Source organism: Panthera pardus, unplaced genomic scaffold (genome assembly GCF_024362965.1).
Source record: "Panthera pardus isolate Hobbes unplaced genomic scaffold, ASM2436296v1 HiC_scaffold_20, whole genome shotgun sequence".
NCBI lineage: Eukaryota > Metazoa > Chordata > Mammalia > Carnivora > Felidae > Panthera > Panthera pardus.
This window is the reverse complement of record NW_026526766.1, coordinates 80,753,484-80,775,000: the sequence shown is the minus strand read 5'-3', so window position 1 is coordinate 80,775,000 and position 21,517 is coordinate 80,753,484. Positions and strand designations below refer to the sequence as shown.

The window sequence follows — 21,517 nt, the reverse complement described above, 5'->3', positions numbered from 1 at the left end:
TCCTCCAGGCTCACTGACCCAGGGGCCTCTGCAGGGCCTCAGGGGTGGCTCTGAAGAGGCTGGGATTGCTCTGGCCGAGTAGCAACCCCCGGGCACTGGCGGCGTGGCGCCGGGAAGAAGATGTCTTCGCCCCTGCGGGAGCTGGCCTGAAGCTTTCATCCTGGGCTCGCTGGCAGGAGGGGCTGCAGTCAGCCCCCTGCAGGGTCCGGGGGCCATCTGCCCAGGCAGCCCGAGAAACGAGTTGCTCAAGGGAGACAGGCCAAGAAATAAGCCAGAGGGCTGAGGGTTCTGTGGAAGGATGGCCAGGTTTGGGGAGGTGAGAGTCACCCACGTTTTCCTGAGTGGAAGCCATTGGTGAGGGGCTTTGAGGGGCTAGAAGCGCCGGTAAAGCAGGGATGTCAACTGGAAGAAACAGAAAATGCCGGCAAGAGTCAGGAGAGGGGAAAGCGTGTCTGGGGCAAGGAGGAAGCCTTATGTTATGGCTGCAAAGAGCTGGGGAGGCAGCTGGGGAGGCAGACCCTGCAGAGGCCACCTGGTTCTCGTGAGCAGCTCTGGGCTTGTCTTCAAGGGGGGTGGGGGCCGCAGGAGGTCCTTGAGCAGGGAGAAGCAGGTCGGGAGGTCACTCTGCCACGGGGGGAGGGGAGGGTGGCTGGGTGGGGGGCACCAGCCTCAGGCTGGCAGGGCGGTGAGAAGGTTGACGTCACACATCAGGCTGGAGGATGAGGCGCGACGCAGGGCAAGGGCAGGAACTGAACTCGTGTTCACAGGACTTCATAAGCCAGTGCCGCTGTGAGGGAGGACGCCTCCCTGTCAGGCACATGGCAGCACGCAGGAAATGACCCCTTCCAGAAGGGCATGCTCTCTGTTCTCACCAAAGCCAGATCTCCGGGGCAGAGGGTCATCAGAGGCACCACCGGGGCCAGAACGGGGTGTTGGGGGGTAGGCATTATGGAGAAAGGCGTGATTTCCCCATTCTTAGACTCAGGCGCTCTCTGTTTTCAGAGGAGCAGGAGGTGATGGAAATGAAAAGGAAAGAAGGAGAGAGAAACAGAGTCCGAGGCAGTGATAGGACAGGTACAGACACACAGACACGCGGTAGGAGTAGAAAGAAACGCTGCAAAGCACACGGAGACGGCACGAGGCACACAAAGGCACCGAGTGACTGTAGAGGGACAGAAGGCAACAGGGAGGGACAGAGGCGGACACAAGGAGGGAAGCGGAGCCCCCACGGAGAGGCCCAGGGGAGCTGGCCGCTCTTGGGTCCCACCCAGCTGCGGCGTGGGTGCTCACCCACGCTGGCTGCCCTCTCCTCCCTGGGTGGTGCTGAGCCCCTCGACCCGACCTCCCCTTTGGGACTCTGCTCTGGGATAGCCCCGCTGAGAGCCGAACATGGAGCTAGCCATCCAGTTCTCCCAGCCTCCTGCACTGCACGTCCACTGGGCATCTACTGTTTGCCACCACTGTGCCTTCATTGCCTCCTACAACCCTCTCAGCAAATTACTGAGAGCCTGAGGCTCAGAGAGGTTAGGCTGCTGGCCCAAGGTCACACAGTAAGTATGCCCTGAGATAAAATTCAAGCTCCAGTCAGTCTGATGAGTCAAGGATTTATTTCCAAGGATTTATTTCCGTTGCCCTGTTCGCCCTCCAACTCCATGCTTTTTTTTTTTAAGTTTGTTTTGAGAGAGGGGGTATGTGTGTATATGGGAGTGGGGGAGGGACAGGGAGGGAGCAAGGGAACATCCCAAGCAGGCTCCACACTGTCGGTGCAGAGCCTGACTTGGGGCTCGAACCCATGAACCACAAGATCGTGACCTGAGCCGAAATCAAGTGTCATTTACTCGACTGAGCCACCCAGGTGGAGCCACCCAGGCTCCGTCTCCATGGTTTTAAATGCCTCCCTCTCAGAATGTGTTTGAGTTTGTCTCAATATTTTTAGGAATTTTCTCTGCAACCCCGCCCCCCCCCCCATCTCCCAAGTCTGGTTGGAAGAGGAGGGGGGAACCTGGAGAGGGCAGAGGTGGGTGTCAGAGGGGACTCCTCTTCCTCCCAAATTGCGTCTGGATCCTTCCACGGAAGCCTGGCAGCTTCTCCAGGCACACCTCCCTCCCTCCCTGCAATCCCCTGGCCTCTTAAGAAGCTGGAGGAACAATAGCTAATCAGCTTCCGAGAGAGTCTGGGAATGAATGGAGAAGCCAACAACTCGCCCGATTGCTGGCAGCTGGTCCCCTCCCTAAGTGGCAGCCCCAGCTCTGGCTGGCTCCTAGCTCCCTTCTCAATTCCAGCTTTTCCTCCCTCTGCCCTATTTTCTCGGGCTTCTTCAGGTTTCTTCCTTGACCTGATCAAGCCACAGGCGTTGAGAGACCCTTTCCCTGAAACACCCCCTTCACTCACCTCCCATGCGACGCCTCCATAATGCGAAGCATATTTTATCTCTGAGCCTTTGCACAGCCTCGTCCTTCCTCATGGGCCGGCCCTACCCCAGCTGGCAGACTCCTATGCATCTTCTAAGGCCCAGCTTATCTGCCACCCCCTCTGTGAAGCCCACCTAGACCTCGCCACCCCTCTGGGATCCCATAGCAGTGCCCACGCTGTGGTATTCAGGGCACAGCCCCTCTCTATCTAGTGCTTGGGACAGGGCCTGGCCACACAGGCAGTCAGTGTGGCGGCATAGTGTGGTGGGAAGGGCACTGGACACGGAGTCCAGTGGGTCCAGTCATGGCTCTGACTTGTGGTCAGGCTGACCTGCCTTTCTCTGGCTGCCTCCCACCCTCCTCCTCCAGGTCTCAGCTTCTCCGTCCTTCCTTGGCTAGCCTTCTCTGACCCCTTCCCCCATCCGGGCGGGCGGGGAGGCTCCCTTTCCTCCCCTGGTCCCACTAGGAATGGGTTCCTACAGGGCAGTGGTCCCAGCTGCATGGCCACCACTGCAACCCCAGCACTCAGGGAGTGATGAATGAATGAATGGCTGAATGAACGAAGAGAACCTTGAGTTTCTAGTCTGTCAAATGGGGACAGTAGTAGTTCTGCCCTCCCAGGGCCACTCTGAGCATTGGCTAAGACCCATGTGGGCTCTTTGCCGACTCTCAGTACTGGTGCTCTCACTACGACTGTAAATGTTTACTGAAGGGAACCCAATCCCCCCAGGACTGTTCTCACGGGATTCCTGCTGGCAGAGCACCTGCAGGGCTCCTCAGAGGAGCAGGCTGCTTGCGAATGGGGGTGGGGTAGGGTGTGGAGGGGCTCAAGGGTCAGTAGATTCGGGCTGGAGGCACAAACCCCAACAGCCAGACTTGGTGGCCTGTGACATCTGTCCCCCCACACTCCAAAACTCCAGACTGAGCCCCAAGTTACAGCTGCTGAGGAAACAAGAAAAGGGCAGAAGGGCACTTGGCGAGTGCTGGATCTGGTCCCCACCGGGCCAGGGGAAAGGCTAGATTGAGGCCTGGCCACACTGGTTGAGCACCCAGTGCCTCCCTGTCATAGCCCAGCCGTCTGCCAGTGCTCTCTGTCTCCTCCACCAGCCTGTGAGCCCCACAGGCACACTGTGTGTTCTCTGCGTGTGTCATGGCCTTGAGGTGAGACAGAGAGAGAGAGAGAGAGAGAGAGAGAGCCCAGCATGTGGGAGGAGCTGGGGCCTGGAGCAAGGGTGGAAACAGAGAGTTAGGATGGCCAGAGAGTGGGGTGGCCACATCACTCACGGCCCGCGGACCACCCCGAGGTGCTCCTGGGGACCAGAGATGTGGCCAGTTGAGTTGGAGGAGGAGGGCTCAAAGCCTGGTCCTTGCTCAGAAGCCACTTGGAGACTAAAAGCGGGTGGCGGCTCCAGGGCAGGGGCAGCTGCGCATGGACGTGGGTGGGAGTGCAGCCTGGCCCAGCCACCTTGGCCACCACTGGGTCCTGGATGAGACCCCCGAACCCAGCCATCGAGGGCCCTGGCTCAGAGGCAGCCCGGTTCGTGTCCTGCTCCTGGGAGGGAGGCCCACAGCTGGCCAGGGCCCTTGTGAAAACGGAGCCCGAAGCTTGGAATAGCAGGTGGGACAGAGCTGGCGTCAGCGCCCAGGGCTGCGGGCAGATGGCACTGGGCTGAGCTGGAACAGCCGGCCTTCTTATTTTTGGATGGGGAGGCGGGTGAGGTTCCTGCTGTGGTGTCGCACAGGCCTGCATTCAGGTCTCAGCTGCTCCTGTGACTGGCCCTGAGACGTCGTCAAGTACGTAGCTCAGTTTATCCGTGGAGGCCTGGGCACCAGCCGCCCGAGCAGGGCCTGAGCGAATATTCAGGGAGAGAGAGCACGCGCCGTGCTCTCAGCGCAGCACCTGGCGTGTGGGAGGTGCTCACAGCATGTCACCTGTTGCCAGGACTCTGATGCGGGTCTGCGGTCTGGAGCTCGCGGTCTTGGCCTCTCGGGAACAGGCTGCCCTGCCGTGAAGAAGCCTGAGAATAGGGACAGAAGAAGAGACAGAGCTCAGAGGAGGGAGCATCATTCTGACTTAGGTGGATGTGGGGAGAGAAGGGGAGGTGCAGTCAGGGTAGGCTTTCTGGAGGTAGCAGCCTTTGAGCCCAGCCTTGACAAACAGGTGGGATTCCCACAGGCAGACATCCGTGGAGGCAGCCCAGGAGACCTGAACTGTGATATTTGGGAGCCAGTGTGAGTGAGATGATTTGGGTCCTGAGTCTGGGTCCTGAGTCGCCCAGCAGGGAGTCCCTCCTGAGAGGAAAGAAAGGAGGCTTGGCCAGGTGCAGGGGGCCACTCGGGGGTGGGGGTGGGGTGACAGCACAGCCCCCGCCTGTGGATGCCAACTAGGTAGGGTGGTGCAGAACTGATCGGGCTGTGCCCCTGGCAGCCATTGTCTGGGATTAGGGTGGGGAGGGGAAGGGGCTTTTCTCCTCGCTTCTTGGCCTTCTCCCTGACCCTGGCTCCCTCTCTCTTCCCTCCCAGCCTGGGGCCGGAGGGGCCTCCGAAAGCCTCAGTCTTTGGGCCTGAACTCTGCTTTCGGGGTCTCACAAGCTACTGAAAGCAAATGTATCAGTCACTTAGTGAGTGGTTGTTACGGTGCTGGCCTCTTGATGAGAATTCTACCTGGATTATCTGGTCTAATCCTCACCTATTTTCTCAGTCCCATTTTCCAGAGAGAAAACTGAGGCATCTGTTCCCCTGCCCCTCAGCAGGCATCTTTCTGGAGGTTGGCAGATGGTACTAAAGTTCCCCCACGTCTCTCCAGATTCCTCAGTTTCCCCTCTCCTCCCATCCTGTCTCCTCTGGACAAATTCCCATGGGTTTTCCCAGCACCCCAGCAACCCTGGGACCCTCTGAGATCCTCTTTCTTACGCCCACCACCAAAGGGCTCCACTGGGAGGAGAAATGCGGACCAGGAGAAGCCCAAGGGCCAGGCTTATTGCCCCCATGGCATAAATGGAGGATTCAGGCTGGAGTTGTCCCCCCAGCCCATGGATATCTCAAACCCAATGTGTCTAACACCAGACTCACTGTTGTCCCCCAAACCTGATTCTCTTTCTAGTACCATTTAGGGAACGACCCCTTCATCTCTCAGCCAGGCAGCCTGGGGACAGCCTGGGGTCACCAGACTTGCTGTCTCACTTGCCTTCAGGCTCCCTCCCCAACATCACTAGGTCTCTCCCCCTTCTAACTGTGCCTGCCACATAGTAGGTGTTGAGTGAAAGTTTCTTGAATGAAGGAATGAATAGGTCAGCCTCTCACCAGCTGTCTCCAGACTCCCTCCCTCCAGCCCTTTCTCTCCTCAGTAGCCGGAGTGACTATGTTGGGAAATGTCAGTCTAACCCGTCCTGCTCTGGTTGCAAACCCTCAGTGAGCTCAGGATGGCGTTCACGCTCCCTCTCCTTGCAAGACCCTGAATAACTTGGCCCGTCCGCCTCCCCAGCCTCCTCTCCCCATACTCTGCTATATATAGAGATGTTCCAGCCATAACACAGCGCTTGTAGGCGGCCAACTGCACCAGGCTGTTCACACTCTGTGCATGCTGGTCCCTCTGGCTAGCAGTCCGCCCCCCTGTCACCCCATCTGCCCGGTGAACTGTCTGCTCCAGGAGCCAGTTGAAAGGTCATCCTGGCCAAGAGGGCCCACCTGACTCCTTTGCGTGCCTTCCTATAGCATTTCGAGTTCTGCTGCCATTTATGGGTGTGTTTGTCCTCTCAGTGGGTAGGAAGCATCCCCAGGCCCAGCGGCTTGGTCATAGTCATCTCCGTGCAGAAAGGAGTGAAGGAGGTTTCTCAGTGTCACTTAAATCGGAAGCATGAAGGCAGCCATGTCCGGTATCGAGCGTGCATCTTGCCCATTTATTTGACCCAAAGAAAGTCACTCTTTCATCTACTTATCGATGCTTAATAAATGACCCTGAGATGGAGTTGCTTAAAATAGTGGCAATGCATTTTTTCCCCTGGTTCTGAGGGTTGACTGGGCTCTGCAGGGAAGTTCTGCTCCATGCACTATAGCTGAGGTCACCCTGTGGCTGCTCTTAGCTGGGAGCTCAGCGGGGCTGGAGAGTTCCTCATCCTGGGCGGGGGAGGGTCTCCCCATGGGCCTCTTATCTCCTGCAGTCCTGCCCGAGCATCTTTAAGCATGGCACTAGCTTCCATCAGGCAACATTCCAGGACAGCAAGTCCTAGTGCAGAAGACCTTAGACCTTTGCTTGTGTCATACTTGCTAACGTTCCATTGGCCAAAGCAAGTCACATGGCCCTGACTGGGGCTGGACTGTGGTTCACTGGGTTTATCAGTGTAACTGTCTGCCATAGTTATGTTTCCTTCTTTAGACATGGGTCCAAATACAACTGAGGATACTTTCCACCTGTCATGCCAAGGCAAACTGAGTTTGTCAAAGGCGGTTTGAAGTAGCCTCTGATCCCCTTGCACTGAGCATAAGGCCCAGCCAAAGTTGGGGTCTATTCCATGAACTGAGGCTGGGTCAACAGGTGGGACCATCAGGGAGTCACCCAGCCATAGTCCCTGTGTCAAGCATCAACCTTACCCCTCGGAAGCTGGGTCTTTGAGGACAGCCCCCTCCTATGGGACACCTGTCACTACAGGTGGTAGAACAGAGAGTGACCCTCTGCTTTCTACCAAGCTGGAGAACAGCAAGGTTCTGCTGAGTGCTCGGGCTTTGTTGCTTGGATGGGGCAGGTGAGAAAGATCATTTTCCCCATCTCCCCACTCCCCATCTGTCCCTTCCTTGTTTCCCTCTCTTTTCCCATTTCAGGAACTTGGGCCAAATGACCTTTAACATCCCAGTTCGATTCTTCTGTTGTCATCCTTTTGGGGCCAGGCAATGCTGTATTTATTGGATGCCTACCAAGTGCCTGGGCACACATTGGGCACTTCTCCTGCCCTCACCCTAGAAGGTCCGGGAGCCACTAAGCTCCCTGGGTGCCATGCTGCTGCCCTTTGAAGTTTGATTCTTGGGCCTGGGTCCCATTGACCTGTCCCTCTCTGGGGTGCACCGTGCTTGTCTAGAGAGTTCACTAAACATTTCTGGTTCCCCTCTATCACATGGGAGGACTGCTATCTTCTCAAACTCTGAAGTTACACTTGCTCTGGTCAATGCTATCTAAACACAGCTGGCAAGCACTGCATCTGAGTGCAGCTTTTTAAAACAAATTTTTTTAATGTTTATTATTTGAGAGAGAGAGACAGACAGACAGAGACAGACAGAGACAGAGAGCAAGCAGGGAAGGGGCAGAGAGAGAGGGAGACACAGAATCAGAAGCAGGCTCCAGGCTCTGAGCTGCCAGCACAGAGCCTGACGCAGGGCTGGAACCCACAGACCGTGAGACCATGACCTGAGCTGAAGTCGGACGCTCAACCGACTGAGCCACCCCGGTGCCCCCTGAGTGAAGCTTTAAAGGCTAGTATGTATCTCACCTTGTTTCCTTTCTTCCCACCCATGGTGGTCATAGACACGTGTGTTGTCTGTTAGTCTTATGACCTTGAATGAGTACTACGTGCAGAGTCCCTGTCCTGTATACATAGTGTGAGCGAGAAATAGATTTTTGTGTTAAATTGCTGAGACTTTGGGGACGTTTGTCACCATAGTATAACATAGCCCATTGTGACGGATGCACACATTTGAGTTCAACAGAAGAGGCTACAGGGCTGTTGGAGTCACCTGTCTTGTCCTCATAACCAGCTTCTCTGGGAAATGGCAAGACAACCTTCAAGCTGTCTCAAAATCCATTTGGTAGTTTCCAAGAGAAGTCAAGGTGGGGCTCAGTGGCTAATTGGTTGTGGAGGGGTTGGGGGAAATGGAGGAGCTAGAGGTCCAAAACTGGAAGGAAATCCCCTCCCTCAATTCACCTGTAAATCAACCAAGAAAAGGATTTCTTCTCCAATAGGGCCACCTGGGAGCATTAGAGATTTTCTTTCTTTCTCTCTTTCTCTTTCTTTCTTCCTCCCTTCTCTCCCTCCTTCCTCCCTCCCTCCCTCCCTTCCTCTTTCCTTTCCTTTCCTTTCCTTTCCTTTCCTTTCCTTTCCTTTCCTTTCCTTTCCTTTCCCTTCCCTCCCCTCCCCTCCCCTCCCCTCCCCTCCCCTCTCCTCTCCTCTCCTCTCCTTTCCTTTCCTCCATCCCTTCTTTCTTTTCTCTCTTATTCCCTCTCTCCCCCTCCCTTCATCCCTCCCTCCCCTCAACTTTCTCTAACACTGCTTTCCAAAGTTGGGCTACACTTGAACTCTCAGTAGTGTTGGTTTTTTTTCCCTAGGAGAACTCCACCGAGAAACTCCAGCAGCCCCCACTTCTTGACCTGGGTGAGGCATCTCTCTTGATTGCATTCAGATGACTGCTTTCAAAATATTTTTAAACCCTGATAGCTCTCCAAGAGAGAAACCTGCTTGTGGAAGAGTGTGTGACTTTCAATTTCCCTTGACCTTTTAGGAAAACTCATTTGAAGTTTGGTGTTTACTCTCTGCCTCCGCAGGGCCCTCGGGGAATTCAGGGCGGTGTCGCTTTGCCCTTAGCATTACTTCCAGCTTATTTCCCCTGGCTGTTAGAATCTGTCACCTGCAGCTAGAATATCACGTGTCCCCACTTCTGGGGGTTGGCATGACAGTCCAGCACGGGCAGTGGGAAATCCAGTCTCTGGGCTTAATGCTGGCTGTGCAGAGATGCATGGTGTGCGGAACCGGGACATCGAGACCCAGCATCTCCATGCTATCTTTAATAGTCTGTAAAGTGTCATAGAAGGGAGGGTGGGCTATGGCGGGGCAGAACGTGACAGGGCAGAAGCAGGGCACAGAGTGAGGGCGGGGCTCCTGGGCACTGCCTGGCTCCCTGGGCTCAGCCTTGGCCACCCTGGCAGGACTGGAGTCAGAAATAGAGGTCATACGTTCAGCTCTTTGAAGTTCTTCGGGAGCATCCGGGCCAACCTCCCTACTTGGCATAGGGCAAACGGAAGGCCAGAGGGCACAGGGCCAGGCCAGGGACCCCAGTGAGCTTAGACTCACCAGCAGGAGACAGCGTGAGCGAACCATCGAATGGAAAGATCACAGACTCAGCACTGGACACACTGAAACTTGAACTCTTACTTACTCACCGTGTGACATTGGATAAGAGCCTCCTTCTGTCTCAGGCTAGGTCTCTACTTCTAAACGGGAACCAGAATAATCCCCAGCATTGATAGATCACTTGTGTGTAGACACCTTACAGATTTCACCTCGCTTAATTTCTACAACAACATTCTGATATAGGCACTATTATTGATCCACTTTCCAGATGAGGACAGCAGAGGACAGGCAAGGTATAAAATGTGCCTGAGGTCACAAAAAAGAGCGAAAATTCCATCCCAGTCTGACCACTGTGTTTTACATCAGAAGTCAGCAAACTATGGCTGGTGGGAAGAATCTGGCTCACTATTTTTTTTTTAAGTTTTATTGCAATATGACATATACCACACAATTCATATTTTTTAAAGTGTATAATTCACTGATTTTTATTTCATTCAGATGTGTGTATTCATCACCACTGTCCATTTCCATCATCCTAAAACAAACAAACAAACAAACCAGAAAAAAAAAAAACCCTGTATCTTTTGGCCCCCAGTCGCCATGCGTCCCAAATTTCCCAGCCCTCAGATGCCATGATTTCTCTTTGTAGCTTTGTCTGTTCTGGACATTTTGTGTGAATGAGGACATACAGCATGCATCTGGCTTCTCTCTCTCACTTAGCATAATGTTTTCAAGGTTCATGTATCTGAACTTCCTTTAAAATTTTTCTGTTTGCTACAAATCTCTGTGAATCTCATGTCTTCCTCTGTTTTGCTTTACCCCCTCATTTTGGCAAAGCACGCTCTCAGTAATTCCTGGAGAGTCATGTCATTATACACTGAGAAATTTCTTGTGTTATTTATTTCTCCACTCTTTTTTTTTTTTTAATTGCCAAATGGCATTCCATTGAATGGAAGATACCACATTTTATTTATCCATTTATTGGTCGGGGGATGCTTGGGTTGTTTCCATCGGGGACTATTCTGCATAGGACTATTCTGCTGCTGTGCACAGTCGTGTACATGTTTTCATGTGGACATGTGCTTTCAATTCTCTCGGGAATGTACCTGGAAGTGGAATTGCTGGGTCACATGGTACCTCTGTGTTTGTCACCATTTGAGGACCTGCCGTACTGTTTTCCAAAGCAGACACACCGGTTTATATTGGACCACGTATATATGAGGCCACATATATATGAGACCATGTATACATGAGGCTCCTAGCTTCTCCACATCCTCACTAACATTTACTTGTCTTTTTTATTATAGCCATCCTAGTGGGTCTTAAATAGTATCTAATTGTGACTTTGGTTTGCATTTCCCTGATGGCAAATACTGTTGAGCATCTTTTCTGCCTGTTTTTGTGAATAAAGTTTTATTGGAGCACAGTCATGCTAGCCTTCTCATTTACATATTGTCTAGGGCAGTCTTCTCCTTAGAAGGGCAGAGTAGCGATGGAGGCCTGCAAAGCCTAGACTATTTACCATATGGCCCTTTGCAGTAGAAGTTTGCTGACCCTTGCTCTAGACTATAGAACATTATCACCTTTACATGAAGGTTTGTCCCAATATTGGAAGTGCTGAGCAAATTTTAGTTTCCTTCCTGCCTCCCTCTGTCCCCTCCCTCCTTCCCTTTTTCTTTAAAAAATTTTTTAATGTTTTTATTTATTTTTGAGACAGAGGGAGAGACAGAACATGAGCAGGGGAGGAGCAGAGAGAGAGGGAGACACAGAATCCGAAGCAGGCTCCAGGCTCTGAGCTGTCAGCACAGAGCCTGACGCGGGGCTCAAACTCACGGACTGCGAGATCATGACCTGAGGTGAAGTCGGATGCCCAACCGACTGAGCCATCCAGGTGCCCCTCCTTCCCTTTTTCTTGGGGCAGACAAGATCAGGCCTCCTTCTGTGCTTAATTTTCTCCCTGGAGCCATTTTCCTCCCCCTCCCCTTGTCCACCAGGGCGGCTACCCTCCTGGCACCTGCCTTACCTCAGGCTTTTCTAGGAGGTTTCCCAGGACAGGGAAGGGAGGGTGCTGCTATTCTAGAGGTCTCCTAGTGGCCACTCCCCCACCTGAAGTGAGGGGACGCTGGCCTTGGGATGGAAGGCAGAGGAGAGGGATGCTTGGAGAAAGAGGCCTAGAAGGGGAAGAGGCTGGAGACAGCTGGGATCAGCCCCGTGCATCCTTGGGAGGATAACTAGAGGGAGGCAGGAACCCCAGGGCTTCTGGAGATCCTCCCACAGAGGGTCAGGATCCTCAGTGCAGAGACCCGGGTTGTGAGACCCCAGACTCCCTGCCCTCTCCCCAGCGTCTTCCTTGGATGACTGAAAACATAAAAAGGATGAGTCTTTGGGGATGGTTAAGGAGGAGGTGGCTAGGGGTCTCCAGGACCCCCAGAATCAAGCTGGTGAGAGGGAGCCCAGGCCCAGCGTTTGGGGCCCAGGGAAAGGGATCCTGTGGTGGTATGAACAGCAGGAAGATCCCCAGTCCCCTCACGCCTTGCTCTCTTCCCACGGACCACCCCCCACCCCCATCTTGTCACCTTGGCTGCTTAACTGCAACAGACACCTCACTGGTCTCTCTACTTCCGGTCCTGCCGACCACCCGACTTCTAAGTGAGGTTAAGGGTCAGGCTCTGGGCCACAGTTGGCTCTGCCCCTTCCAGCTGTATGAGGTCAGGCACTAGCTCGCTCCTCTTGGGCTGACCGCTGCTATGTAAATGGGGGATACCAACGCTACCTGCTTACTAGGTTGCTGTGAGCACGAAATAGACAAGCCATGTCAAGGGCTTAGAGCAGTGTCTAGCTCAGTCTATGCTAGTTACTTCTACTTCTCACTGCTCAGAGTGTTCATTCTGAAACACAAATCTGACTGTGTCCTTCCTCTGCTTAAAAGCCTCCCAGGGATCCCCATGATTATGGGAAGGAGCTTGTTTTAACACTGATCTGCCAACCTCCCCATGTGTTTACCACACCCATCAGCACCCCATCCCTCCCCTGCATTCTGAGGTCACCACTCGGGGGCCTTTCCTCCAGCTATGCTCTCTGCCAGGCTCCCTCCTCTTGTCCTCCAGGACCCCCACCCCCACCCCACTCCTGCTCACAGCATTGGACATGAGGTGGTCGGGGGGGCGGGGTGGGGGGGAAGACATGCTCATCTGATAGACATCACGTGAAGTTTTCGAGGCCCTGCCATGAAGCAGAGCCCCAGTCTCTATGGACTTTGCCCACTGTGGACCCCACTGTCCCTTGTATTTGAAGACAATTCCCCATTCCGATCCTCTCTGCACCAAGTGCATGTATGGCTTGGATTCATTAAAAACTTGAAGTCAGTTAAAATTTGTTATATTTTAAACAAATCCATCTATCTCATTAGAGGTCAGGAAAGTGGCTCCCCTGGGGTTGGGGGAGGATGACTGAAGGAAACATAAGGGAGATTCCAGGGTGCTGGGGATGTTCTGATTCTTGATTTGGTTGTTGCTACATGCGTGTGGTCAGTTCATGAAAATCCATAGAACTTTCTGTATACATATTACTGTTTACATACAGAGAAAAAGAACCAATAGATTATAAGGAACTGGCTCACGTGATTATGGAGGCTGACAAGTCCTAAGAGCTACAGTTGGCAAACTGGAGCCCCAAGAGAGCTGAAGGTATAAGTCCTAGTCCAAGAGCAGAAGACTGATGTCCCTGCTCATACATGTGTGCACAGTGAACAATGGCTAGTATTGTTATTCAAGAAGAAACCACCTATTTGAGAAATAGTTAACCCCAAACTGCACATGAAGCCTTCTGCTCCTTCATTTTTTAAAATTAAGGTTTACTTATTTTTGAGAGAGAGCAAGAGAGAGAGAGCGTGTGCACAAGCAGGGGAAGGGCAGAGAGAGAGACAGGGAGACACAGAATCCAAAGCAGGCTCCTGGCTCTGAGCTGTCAGCACAGAGCCCAATGCAGGGTTTGAACTCAGAACCATGAGATCATGACCTGAGCTGATGTCAGACGCTCAATCAACTGAGCCACCCAGGTGCCCCTGCTCATTCACTGAGATTGATCACTCCCTGTTCCAGTGAACCCTGGTGCTCCTGGGTGCCCTATCACCGCGTTTCTAAAAGGAGAGGAGATTTGGTATCTGAGGCTTAAGGACAAACAGCTCGCTGACCATACAAGGGGTCAGTGGGTATGGAGGGGGTGCACCAGGCAGAGACAGCAACACTTGCAAAAGCCAAGCGGCGCAAAAGTGTGTCTGCAAATAGAGTCAGGCAGGAACTCTTCAGTTTTACTCAGAAGCTCCTTGCTGTGGGCCTTTCCTGTACCTCATCCCGCTTCAGCCTCTGCAAAAACCAGGCCTCAGGTGCCCCCTGGCGGTGGTCTTTGATACTAACAGGACAGAAACTAACAGCTGGAGGACAAGCTGCCTACATCCCTCTCCCTTGAACTGTTCCTTCCCGTCTCCCCAGAAATGGACTTGCTGCAAAAGTGATAGAACAATCAAAGAATGTTTATTTTATTTAAAAATTATATGTTTTCTAGTTATCAGAACAATGCATGTTCATTGCAGAAAATTTGGAAAATATAGAAAAAAATAAAGAAGAAACGAAGTCCTCCTAATTCCGCCACCCAGGATAAACACTATTACTATATTGGCATATTTGCTTCGTGTTTTTCTCTGCATACAATTTTCACATGGCTGAGGATTAGCGTGTATATATATTTATATACAAATACATAGACATACATATGGGTTCAGTTACGTGTAAACATTTGTTGAGTATTTTTTTTAGCTTTTATTAATTTTTAAAAAATTTTAATTCCAGTATCATGAACATACAGCATTATATTAGTTCCAGGTGTATAATATAGTGATTCAATAATTCTCTACATGACTCAGTGCGCATCATCATTGTACTTTTTAATCCCTTTCACCTCTTTCCTCCACCCCCCACCCACTACCCCTCTGGTAACCATCTGCTTGTTCTCTATAGTTAAGGGTTTGGTTTTTGGTTTCTCTATTTTTTTTTCCTTCCTTTCCATATGTTGAGTATTTTTGTGCACAAAGTCCTGGTGTGGGAGTTAGCGTGGGTGTTGGGAGCCGGGTGCCAGTGTCAGACCATGCTGAGCTAGAACCCCTTACTAGCTGCGTGACGTGGGCAAGTGCCTTCTCTGCGTAACAATTTCTTTCTTGATCTGTAAAATGGGATTTCTGATGGGACCTATCCCAGGGCTGCTGTATGTAGATGGCAAGGCATATATAAAATACGCAGCACAGTGCCGGGGGCAGAGAGGGTTTTTCCTGGTAACATATCACCATGGAAAGCTTAGTCTGCCTTTCTGATTCACAGTGGAAACCTCTGGAAGTGGGATGGACTTCTGGGTCTAAGGATATGAAGACCCCGAGGCTGATGTAGTTGGTCCAAATGGAGAGGCAAATTTCCACCAAGCTCTCGTGCCTCCCGCACCACAGCTGTCCTCATTTGTCTCCGTATTCTTCCAGGCCCTGTGTACGCAGAAGGGTTTTTCAGCATTCTAATTGCAATGCTCGCACCAGTTTGCTTAGTGTTACATCATCAACATTTTCCTAAGCGGCTGAAGCTGTCATTGACAGCACTTGCCATGGTTTGCTTAACGATTTCCTTATTATCGAATATCTGGGTTTACTTTTTCATTCATTCATTCACTCACTTATTCGCTCGTTCATTCATTCATTCATTCATTCATTCAAGAAATAGCTCTGCCAGGCACTGAACTAGGCATTGGGTTATAGTGGTCAACAAGAACAGTGAACACCTTACACTTCAGGCACTTGGACTCTGGCCAGCAAGACAGACCACGTCAAATAAACAAACAAGCAAGATCCCCACGGTAAGCGTGGTGAGTGCTGTGAAGGAAAAGGAGAGAACTATGGGGGGGGGGGGGTGGGAGGGGATCTATTTTTTAACACATTTTTATATTTTCTAGAAGTCATCCTAGTCTCTAATTCTAACCTGCTGTTTGCTCCTCAGCAGCTGTAACTGAAGCTTCTCTTTGAGGAGTCCCATTTGGGGTTGGACTTTCCGCTAACACAGTTTCTGGAGGAGTCAAAGTTTACCAACGTGGTCAAAGGCCTGACAATGAGCTCAAATGGGCCTCATTGTCTGTTCTCCCTTCCTCTAAGGCTTGTGTTTCAACCAGTGTGGTCTGCTCCCTGCCCCCCCAAGAGACATGATTATCCCCTTCTTAAGTCTACTTGTACAGTGCCTTTTCCTCACTGTCCCCTCAGTACGGGACCTCCACTAGCCCTGGGAGCCTTTGAACCAATTGGAGAAGGTGTTCCCTTCTAGTGGACAAAGCCTCAATGGCTGGAGCTTGGTGGGCAGAGTACAAGTTGGATTCCTCCAACTTTGAGGCCTCCTGGGCCACCTGCATGACTGCACATGGCAGTCCTGCCCGCAGCCTCTGGAATGACCACCCTACCTACTTTCTTTTTTTTTTTTTTTTAATTTGTTAAAAACAGTTTATTTATTTTGAAAGAGAGAGAGAGTACATGCTCACGTGAGCGGGGGAGGAGCAGAGAGAGAGGGAGAGAGACAGAATCCAAGCAGGCTCCACGCAGTGCAGAACCTGACATGAGGCTCAAACTCATGAACCATGAGATCATAACGTGAGCCAAAATCGAATTGGATGCCTAACTGACTAAGTGTGGGGCTCGAGCCCACAACAGTGAGATCACAACCTGAGCTGAAATCAAGAGTTGGATGCTTAACTGACTGAGCCACCCAGGCTCCCCACCCCACCTACTTTCTATCTATCTCATTCTTATACCATCTTGAAGACTCAAAGTTTATATTCCATCTCTTATAGGAAGTCTTATCTAGCCTCCTAATTCACAGTAACTTCTCCATTCCTTGAACTCCTAAACAATTTTTTCACTCCTTGCCTTATTTGGCACTCAATTGTATACTGCCTTGTGATTCTTCTTGTTTTTCTCTCCTGTATTGTTCTTTCATCTGAAGAGATCTGATTTAGATAGAGAAATCAGAGGTATCTCTGTAGATGTATCATTTACACTAAATCTTGAAGGAGAGACAGGCAGAGTTCTAGAGAGTGTTCTAGGCAGAAGGGAGGGCATGTCCAAAGTCCCTTAGGCAGAAGATCTTTGAGATTCAAAGCCAAATGCACATGAATATCTCTGCACAGAATGGCCTTTCCAGATTTGGCAAATGAAGTGGAAAACAACTATTAAATTATGCATTCCAGGGCGCCTGGGTGGCTCACTCAGCTAAGCATCTGACTCTTGATTTCGGCTCAGGTTATGATCTCATGGAGCCTGCCTGGGATTCTCTCTCCCTCTCTCTCTCTTCCACACCCCCCCCCCCCCCATCTCAAAAGTAAATAAAATAAAAAAATATTCATTCACACTACTTTCTGAGGACCTCTTTGTTCTAGCCCCTGAAAATGGCATACAGAGATGAATCAGACCAGACATGTTCCTTCCCAGACTAACGGAGGAGGCTAAGATTTCTCTACAGTGTGACAGACAGACCAGGGTAGAGGGTTATCATGTATGTCAGTAGAAGAGTGGAGAGAGTAACTATTTCTTGCTTGTGGGCACTGAAGAAAGCTTATCCAAGATGGAGACATCTGAGTGGGGTCTGATGAAGGGTGACCCATGAGGAGGCTGGTGCAATGGTCCAGGCTAAAGGCCTGAATTGGGACAATGACAATAAGGATAGATAAAAGAGGAAAGATGAGAGAGACATTTCAGTGTAAAACGTATAAGACTTGGAGATGGAATGGTTTTAGGAGGCCGGGGAGAGGAATAAGTTAAGTCTCTCCAACTTTCATGCATGAATGACTGAATAAAGGCGGTACCCCTGGATGAGACCAGGGATGCCAGGAGGAGAGACAGGATTTGGTAGAGGGAGTAGGTTGGTGGAGAGAGATTGGGGAGTGGTGAGGCATTCTCCTTGGCACCACGGACAGCTCCAAGGATCTCCAGAAGACTTGACATAGACCAGATCAATGGTGCTTGCCCCTGGCTGCCTTAGAATCAGCAGAGGAGCTAACTTAACATACATACTCCCAGTCCCACCCAAATGTTCTGCATCAAAGTCTCTGGGGTTGGGGTTTAGGAGCCTGCATTCTAAATAAGCACCCCAGATAACTCAGGCACAAGCAGTCACATAACTACAACACTGAAATAAAGCTATGATGGCCTCCAGAGAAAGAGATGAGAGCGCCCTCTGCTGCTAAAATGACGTTTTGATCTCTTGAATTTATTGCTGGTGTATTTCAAGGCAGTTTATTTACGTGGGGAATCTCTGGGCCAAACCAACCAACCAACCAACCAACCAACCAAGAGACTGGGCAGATGAATAAGGAAGAGCGGCCACCTGTGAGTAGTTATGATACGGTCTTTAGTCTGGGATTCTGGGATGCTGTTACACCTTCCCAACTGCATTCCCTAAAAAACAAAACAAACAAACAAAAAACAATAAATGTGACTCCCTAAGGTGAGAAGGGAGAATCCTCTCCTTGCATTGGCTTTAAAGATATGTTGCAACCCAAAAGAAATGAAAGCAGGGACTTGAAAAGGGATTTGTGCACCCGCGCTCATAGCAGCATTATTCTCAATAGCCGACAGGTGGAAGCAATCCAAATGTCCATTTACAGATGAATGGGTAAAGACAATGTGGAAGATACAGGCAGCAAAAACATTATTCCGTCCTAAAAAGAAAGGACATTCTGAGATATGCGACAACACGGGTGAACCCTGAAGGCATTACGCTGAGTGAAATAAGCAAGACACACAGGGACAAATATTGTATGATTCCACTCATACGTAATGAGGTCCCTAGAGCAGTCAAATCCATAGAGAAAAAAGCAGAATGCTGGTTGCCAGGAGCTGGGGGGAGGGAGAACGGGGAGTTACGGTTTAAATGAGTACAGAGTTTCAGTCTGAGATGAAAAAGTTCCAGCAATGGTTGTTGGTGATAGTTCTCACGCAACAATGTGAACGCACTCAATGCCATTGAACTGCACACCTAAAAAGGTAAAAACGGTAAATTTTATGTTACGTTTATTTTACCACAATAAAAAGAAAAGTGACATAATAAGAAAAGCAGTGTTATTGCCCTCCAGTTGACTGGGAATGAGTAGGACTTCTCCATCCCATAGGGCGCTCTCCGAGAACAGGGAAAGGTGTCTCCCTTCTCAGTCTGGGGCTCTCCCAGGGCCACCCAGGTGTTTCGTTAAGCGGACAGCTAATCCCCCAGGGCCTGGACTCGTCCCGTCCATCATCAGATAGAGATGATTCCCGATGGTGCAGTTCCCTCCAGCAGGTGAGGTTCTGCCTGCCCCTTCCGACTGGGAGTTATCCCAGCGACTGTGTACCGGGTCGGGGGAGGGGCAAGTGGGCCCTTAGTTTGAGATTCTCGTCTGTCTTCCGCAGCTCCCAGGCTCAGGAGTCCCACAAGTGCCCAACCCCTTAGCACACCCCTTCTCACCTTCTGCTTCTCCAAGTTGTGCTCCGTCGGAAAGCCAGCGCCCTCCCTCCGGCCGGGCTCCGGCGGCTTTCCGCCCTCTTCCAAGATGGCCGCCGCGGTTTCTGTGACAGGCCCGATCACGTGGGCGCCGCCGCCTATGAGGTCGCGGGAGCTCGAGCGGCGATTGTCCCTTCCCGGGCCCCGTCCCGAGGCGGCGACTGCCCTTGTCAACCCAAGCCTGAGCGATCATGGCAACGGGCTCGGGCGGGGAGCGCGTGGCAGCGGCGGCAGCGGCGGTAGTTTGGTCGCGGGCCGGGGCGGCGGAGCGGCGGCGGCGGCGGTGGCACTGGCGCTGGCACCGGCCCTGAGCGCCATGCAGCGGGGCAGCTCCGAGAGGGAGCTGGCGGCCCGGTGGGAGGCGGAGGCGGTGGCCGTGACCAAAGCGCTGGCGGCGGCGGAGCAGGTCCGCGTGGACTCGGGCGCGGCCGGGGAGCCGGAACGCAAGACGCCAGAGGAGCAGCCCAAGGACCCGGCCCCGGCGCAGCCCCGCGCGGCCGAGGAGGGGGACGCCCGCGTCGTCCCGCGGCCGCCGCCCACGCTGCCCCTGGCCAAGCCGCAGGCGGCGCGGGCGCGGGGCCTCTGCCCGCACGGGAAGCCCCGGAGCAAGGGCCGGGGCGGCCGACGGAGCTCAGGCCGCGCGGCGGACGAGTACCACTCCCAGCGGCCCGTCACTGTGGACAGCTCCAAGGCCAGGACCTCCCTGGACGCCTTGAAGATCAGCATCCGCCAGCTCAAGTGGAAGGAGGTGAGGCCTGGCCCGGCCGCGTGGGCACGGCGGGAGGGTGGACATTTCGACCTCGGAGGACCCGGCGCGGCCCAGGCCAGGGCTGAGGGCTGAGCTCCTGCCGAGCGCCAGGCTCCAAGTGCTCATCCTTCAAAGCCTAGCCCCAAAGTCGCTTCCTCCAGAAGGCTTTCAGCCCGCTCCAGGTCAAGTTAGCCACAGCTTCTTCCCCTGGCTCCCCTACAGCTCTAGTTTCTACCTATCAGCACTCCCCTGCATTGTAGATCTTAGCCTGTTTGTGTGTCTGTCTCCTCCACCAGCTTTGAGTCCTCGGGGCCCGGGACTCTTTCTTTCACTTCTTCATTTAAGTTCTGTCTGCTCAGCACTTAACTGTATAGCGGTGAACAGTTTGTACTTTGGAGGCAGACAGACTTAGGTTCTCACCACACCCTGCCACTTAGCTGTGTGACTTTGAGCAAGTCGCTTCACCTCTTAAGCCTATTTCCTTCTCTGTAAAGCGAAGCTAATAAGTGTCTCATAGTTTTGTTAGTATTAGAAGACTCATTGCTTATTGTAGCATAGCATAAGTGTGCAATAAATGGTAACTAATCTTAGCATCGTCTCCTCTCTCTTCCTCCATCACCGTCACCATCACCACCATTATCATCCGTGCAGGAACCGTATTTTATATTCTAGGGCTTGGCATGTGGCTATAGCATGTGTCAATGAGCGGTGGCTGAAAAGGTGGATGAAGGAATGGGTTATTCCTCCCTGAGCCCATTTTAGACCTAGTGGGGGCTGGAATGAAGCACCAAAGACACCCAGGAGTGTCTGTCGCAGTTGGCTGAGTGGATAAAGCCATTTGACTTTATTTTCAGCTTCTAAGGCTTTTTAAACAGGGTTTCGGGAAAATTGGGATTGTGATTAGGGCAGTCAAGTCTAGAGACTTAGATCCAGATGGTCTGCTGGTGTAACAGGAATCTGCAGCAGGTGACGTGAAAGACTCAGGTGCTTAGCTCTGTGCTTTGGCTATGGCAGACATTCAGGAATGGTTTTATGAAGCTGGAACATATGGAGAGATGGCCGCAGAAAGGATTGATGAGGTCAGAGGGTTGATGTCCCAACAGGAAGGAGACGTGTGGTTTGGAGGGAAGACAAGAATCAGGCAGGGCAGACGTCCAGGTAGGGAGGGGTTAGCCATTGGGGAAGTCTGACTCCAGGTGTCAGGGTCCCCAGGCTTGGGGCTTGGGATTCAGAGGAGGACTTCCATGCCTAGGAAACCTGGAGGGAGGCTCCCAGCTCTGGACAGGGTCCCAGGTCTGGGCCAGAACAAGATAAAATCGGAGAACTTGTCAGTGCCATGGTCCTAATAAAGAGAGAATCCAGGGACTGAAACCAGGCCACAGAATCAGGCAAGGCTGAGAATCAGGCAAGGAGAGCTGTGCTCGGCTTAGCGCTGTGGGAGGGAGAGACATGAAGCTGGCTAGATCTTGTGAGATGGAACCAGATGGACTCAGAAACCAGCAGGCACGCATGCCAGGTTCAGGTACTCGGTCCACGGGTGTTTGCTGTGGGTGCTGACTCTGGAAATCAAAGATGCTTAAGATGTAACCCTTGCCCTCAAGGACCTTACAGTTCAGTAGGGAAAAAACACAAAGAAATCATTGCAGTGATTAGAAGGTCTTTGCTGCTGCTTCCTGAAATGCTCTTTTCCCAGGTATTTGCATGTCTTATTGTCACTTTCCATCTCGGAGCAAATGCTTCCTCCTCAGAGAA

The 21,517-nt window shown here is 52.1% G+C and overlaps 1 protein-coding gene and 1 long non-coding RNA gene across 12 annotated transcripts in view; one reads left to right on the top strand and one right to left on the bottom strand.

Annotated features, from left to right (window-relative positions):
* Positions 1–13,976: 13,976 nt before the first annotated feature.
* On the bottom strand, positions 13,977–19,095 carry LOC109269859 (uncharacterized). 2 transcript variants are annotated; one of them, XR_002081290.2, is made up of 3 exons: positions 18,982–19,095; positions 17,786–17,939; positions 13,977–14,993 (listed from the first exon to the last, which is right to left on the bottom strand). It is a non-coding gene; the product is annotated as an uncharacterized LOC109269859 (long non-coding RNA). The 2 variants fall into 2 exon arrangements; XR_008424336.1 differs by having other exon boundaries at positions 17,869–17,939.
* Positions 19,067–21,517, top strand: part of TTLL11 (tubulin tyrosine ligase like 11) — a 238,451-nt gene continuing 236,000 nt past the window's right edge. For 9 of the 10 annotated variants that reach the window (XR_008424334.1, XR_008424335.1, XM_053908254.1 and 6 more), the window contains exon 1: positions 19,067–19,765. Coding sequence is in view for 7 of the 10 variants with exons in the window: in XM_053908254.1 (XP_053764229.1) it covers positions 19,067–19,765 (699 nt within the window). In the remaining 3 variants the exon portion in view is untranslated. The remainder of the gene's footprint in view (positions 19,766–21,517) is intronic. The other variant, XM_053908259.1, reaches the window with a different exon arrangement.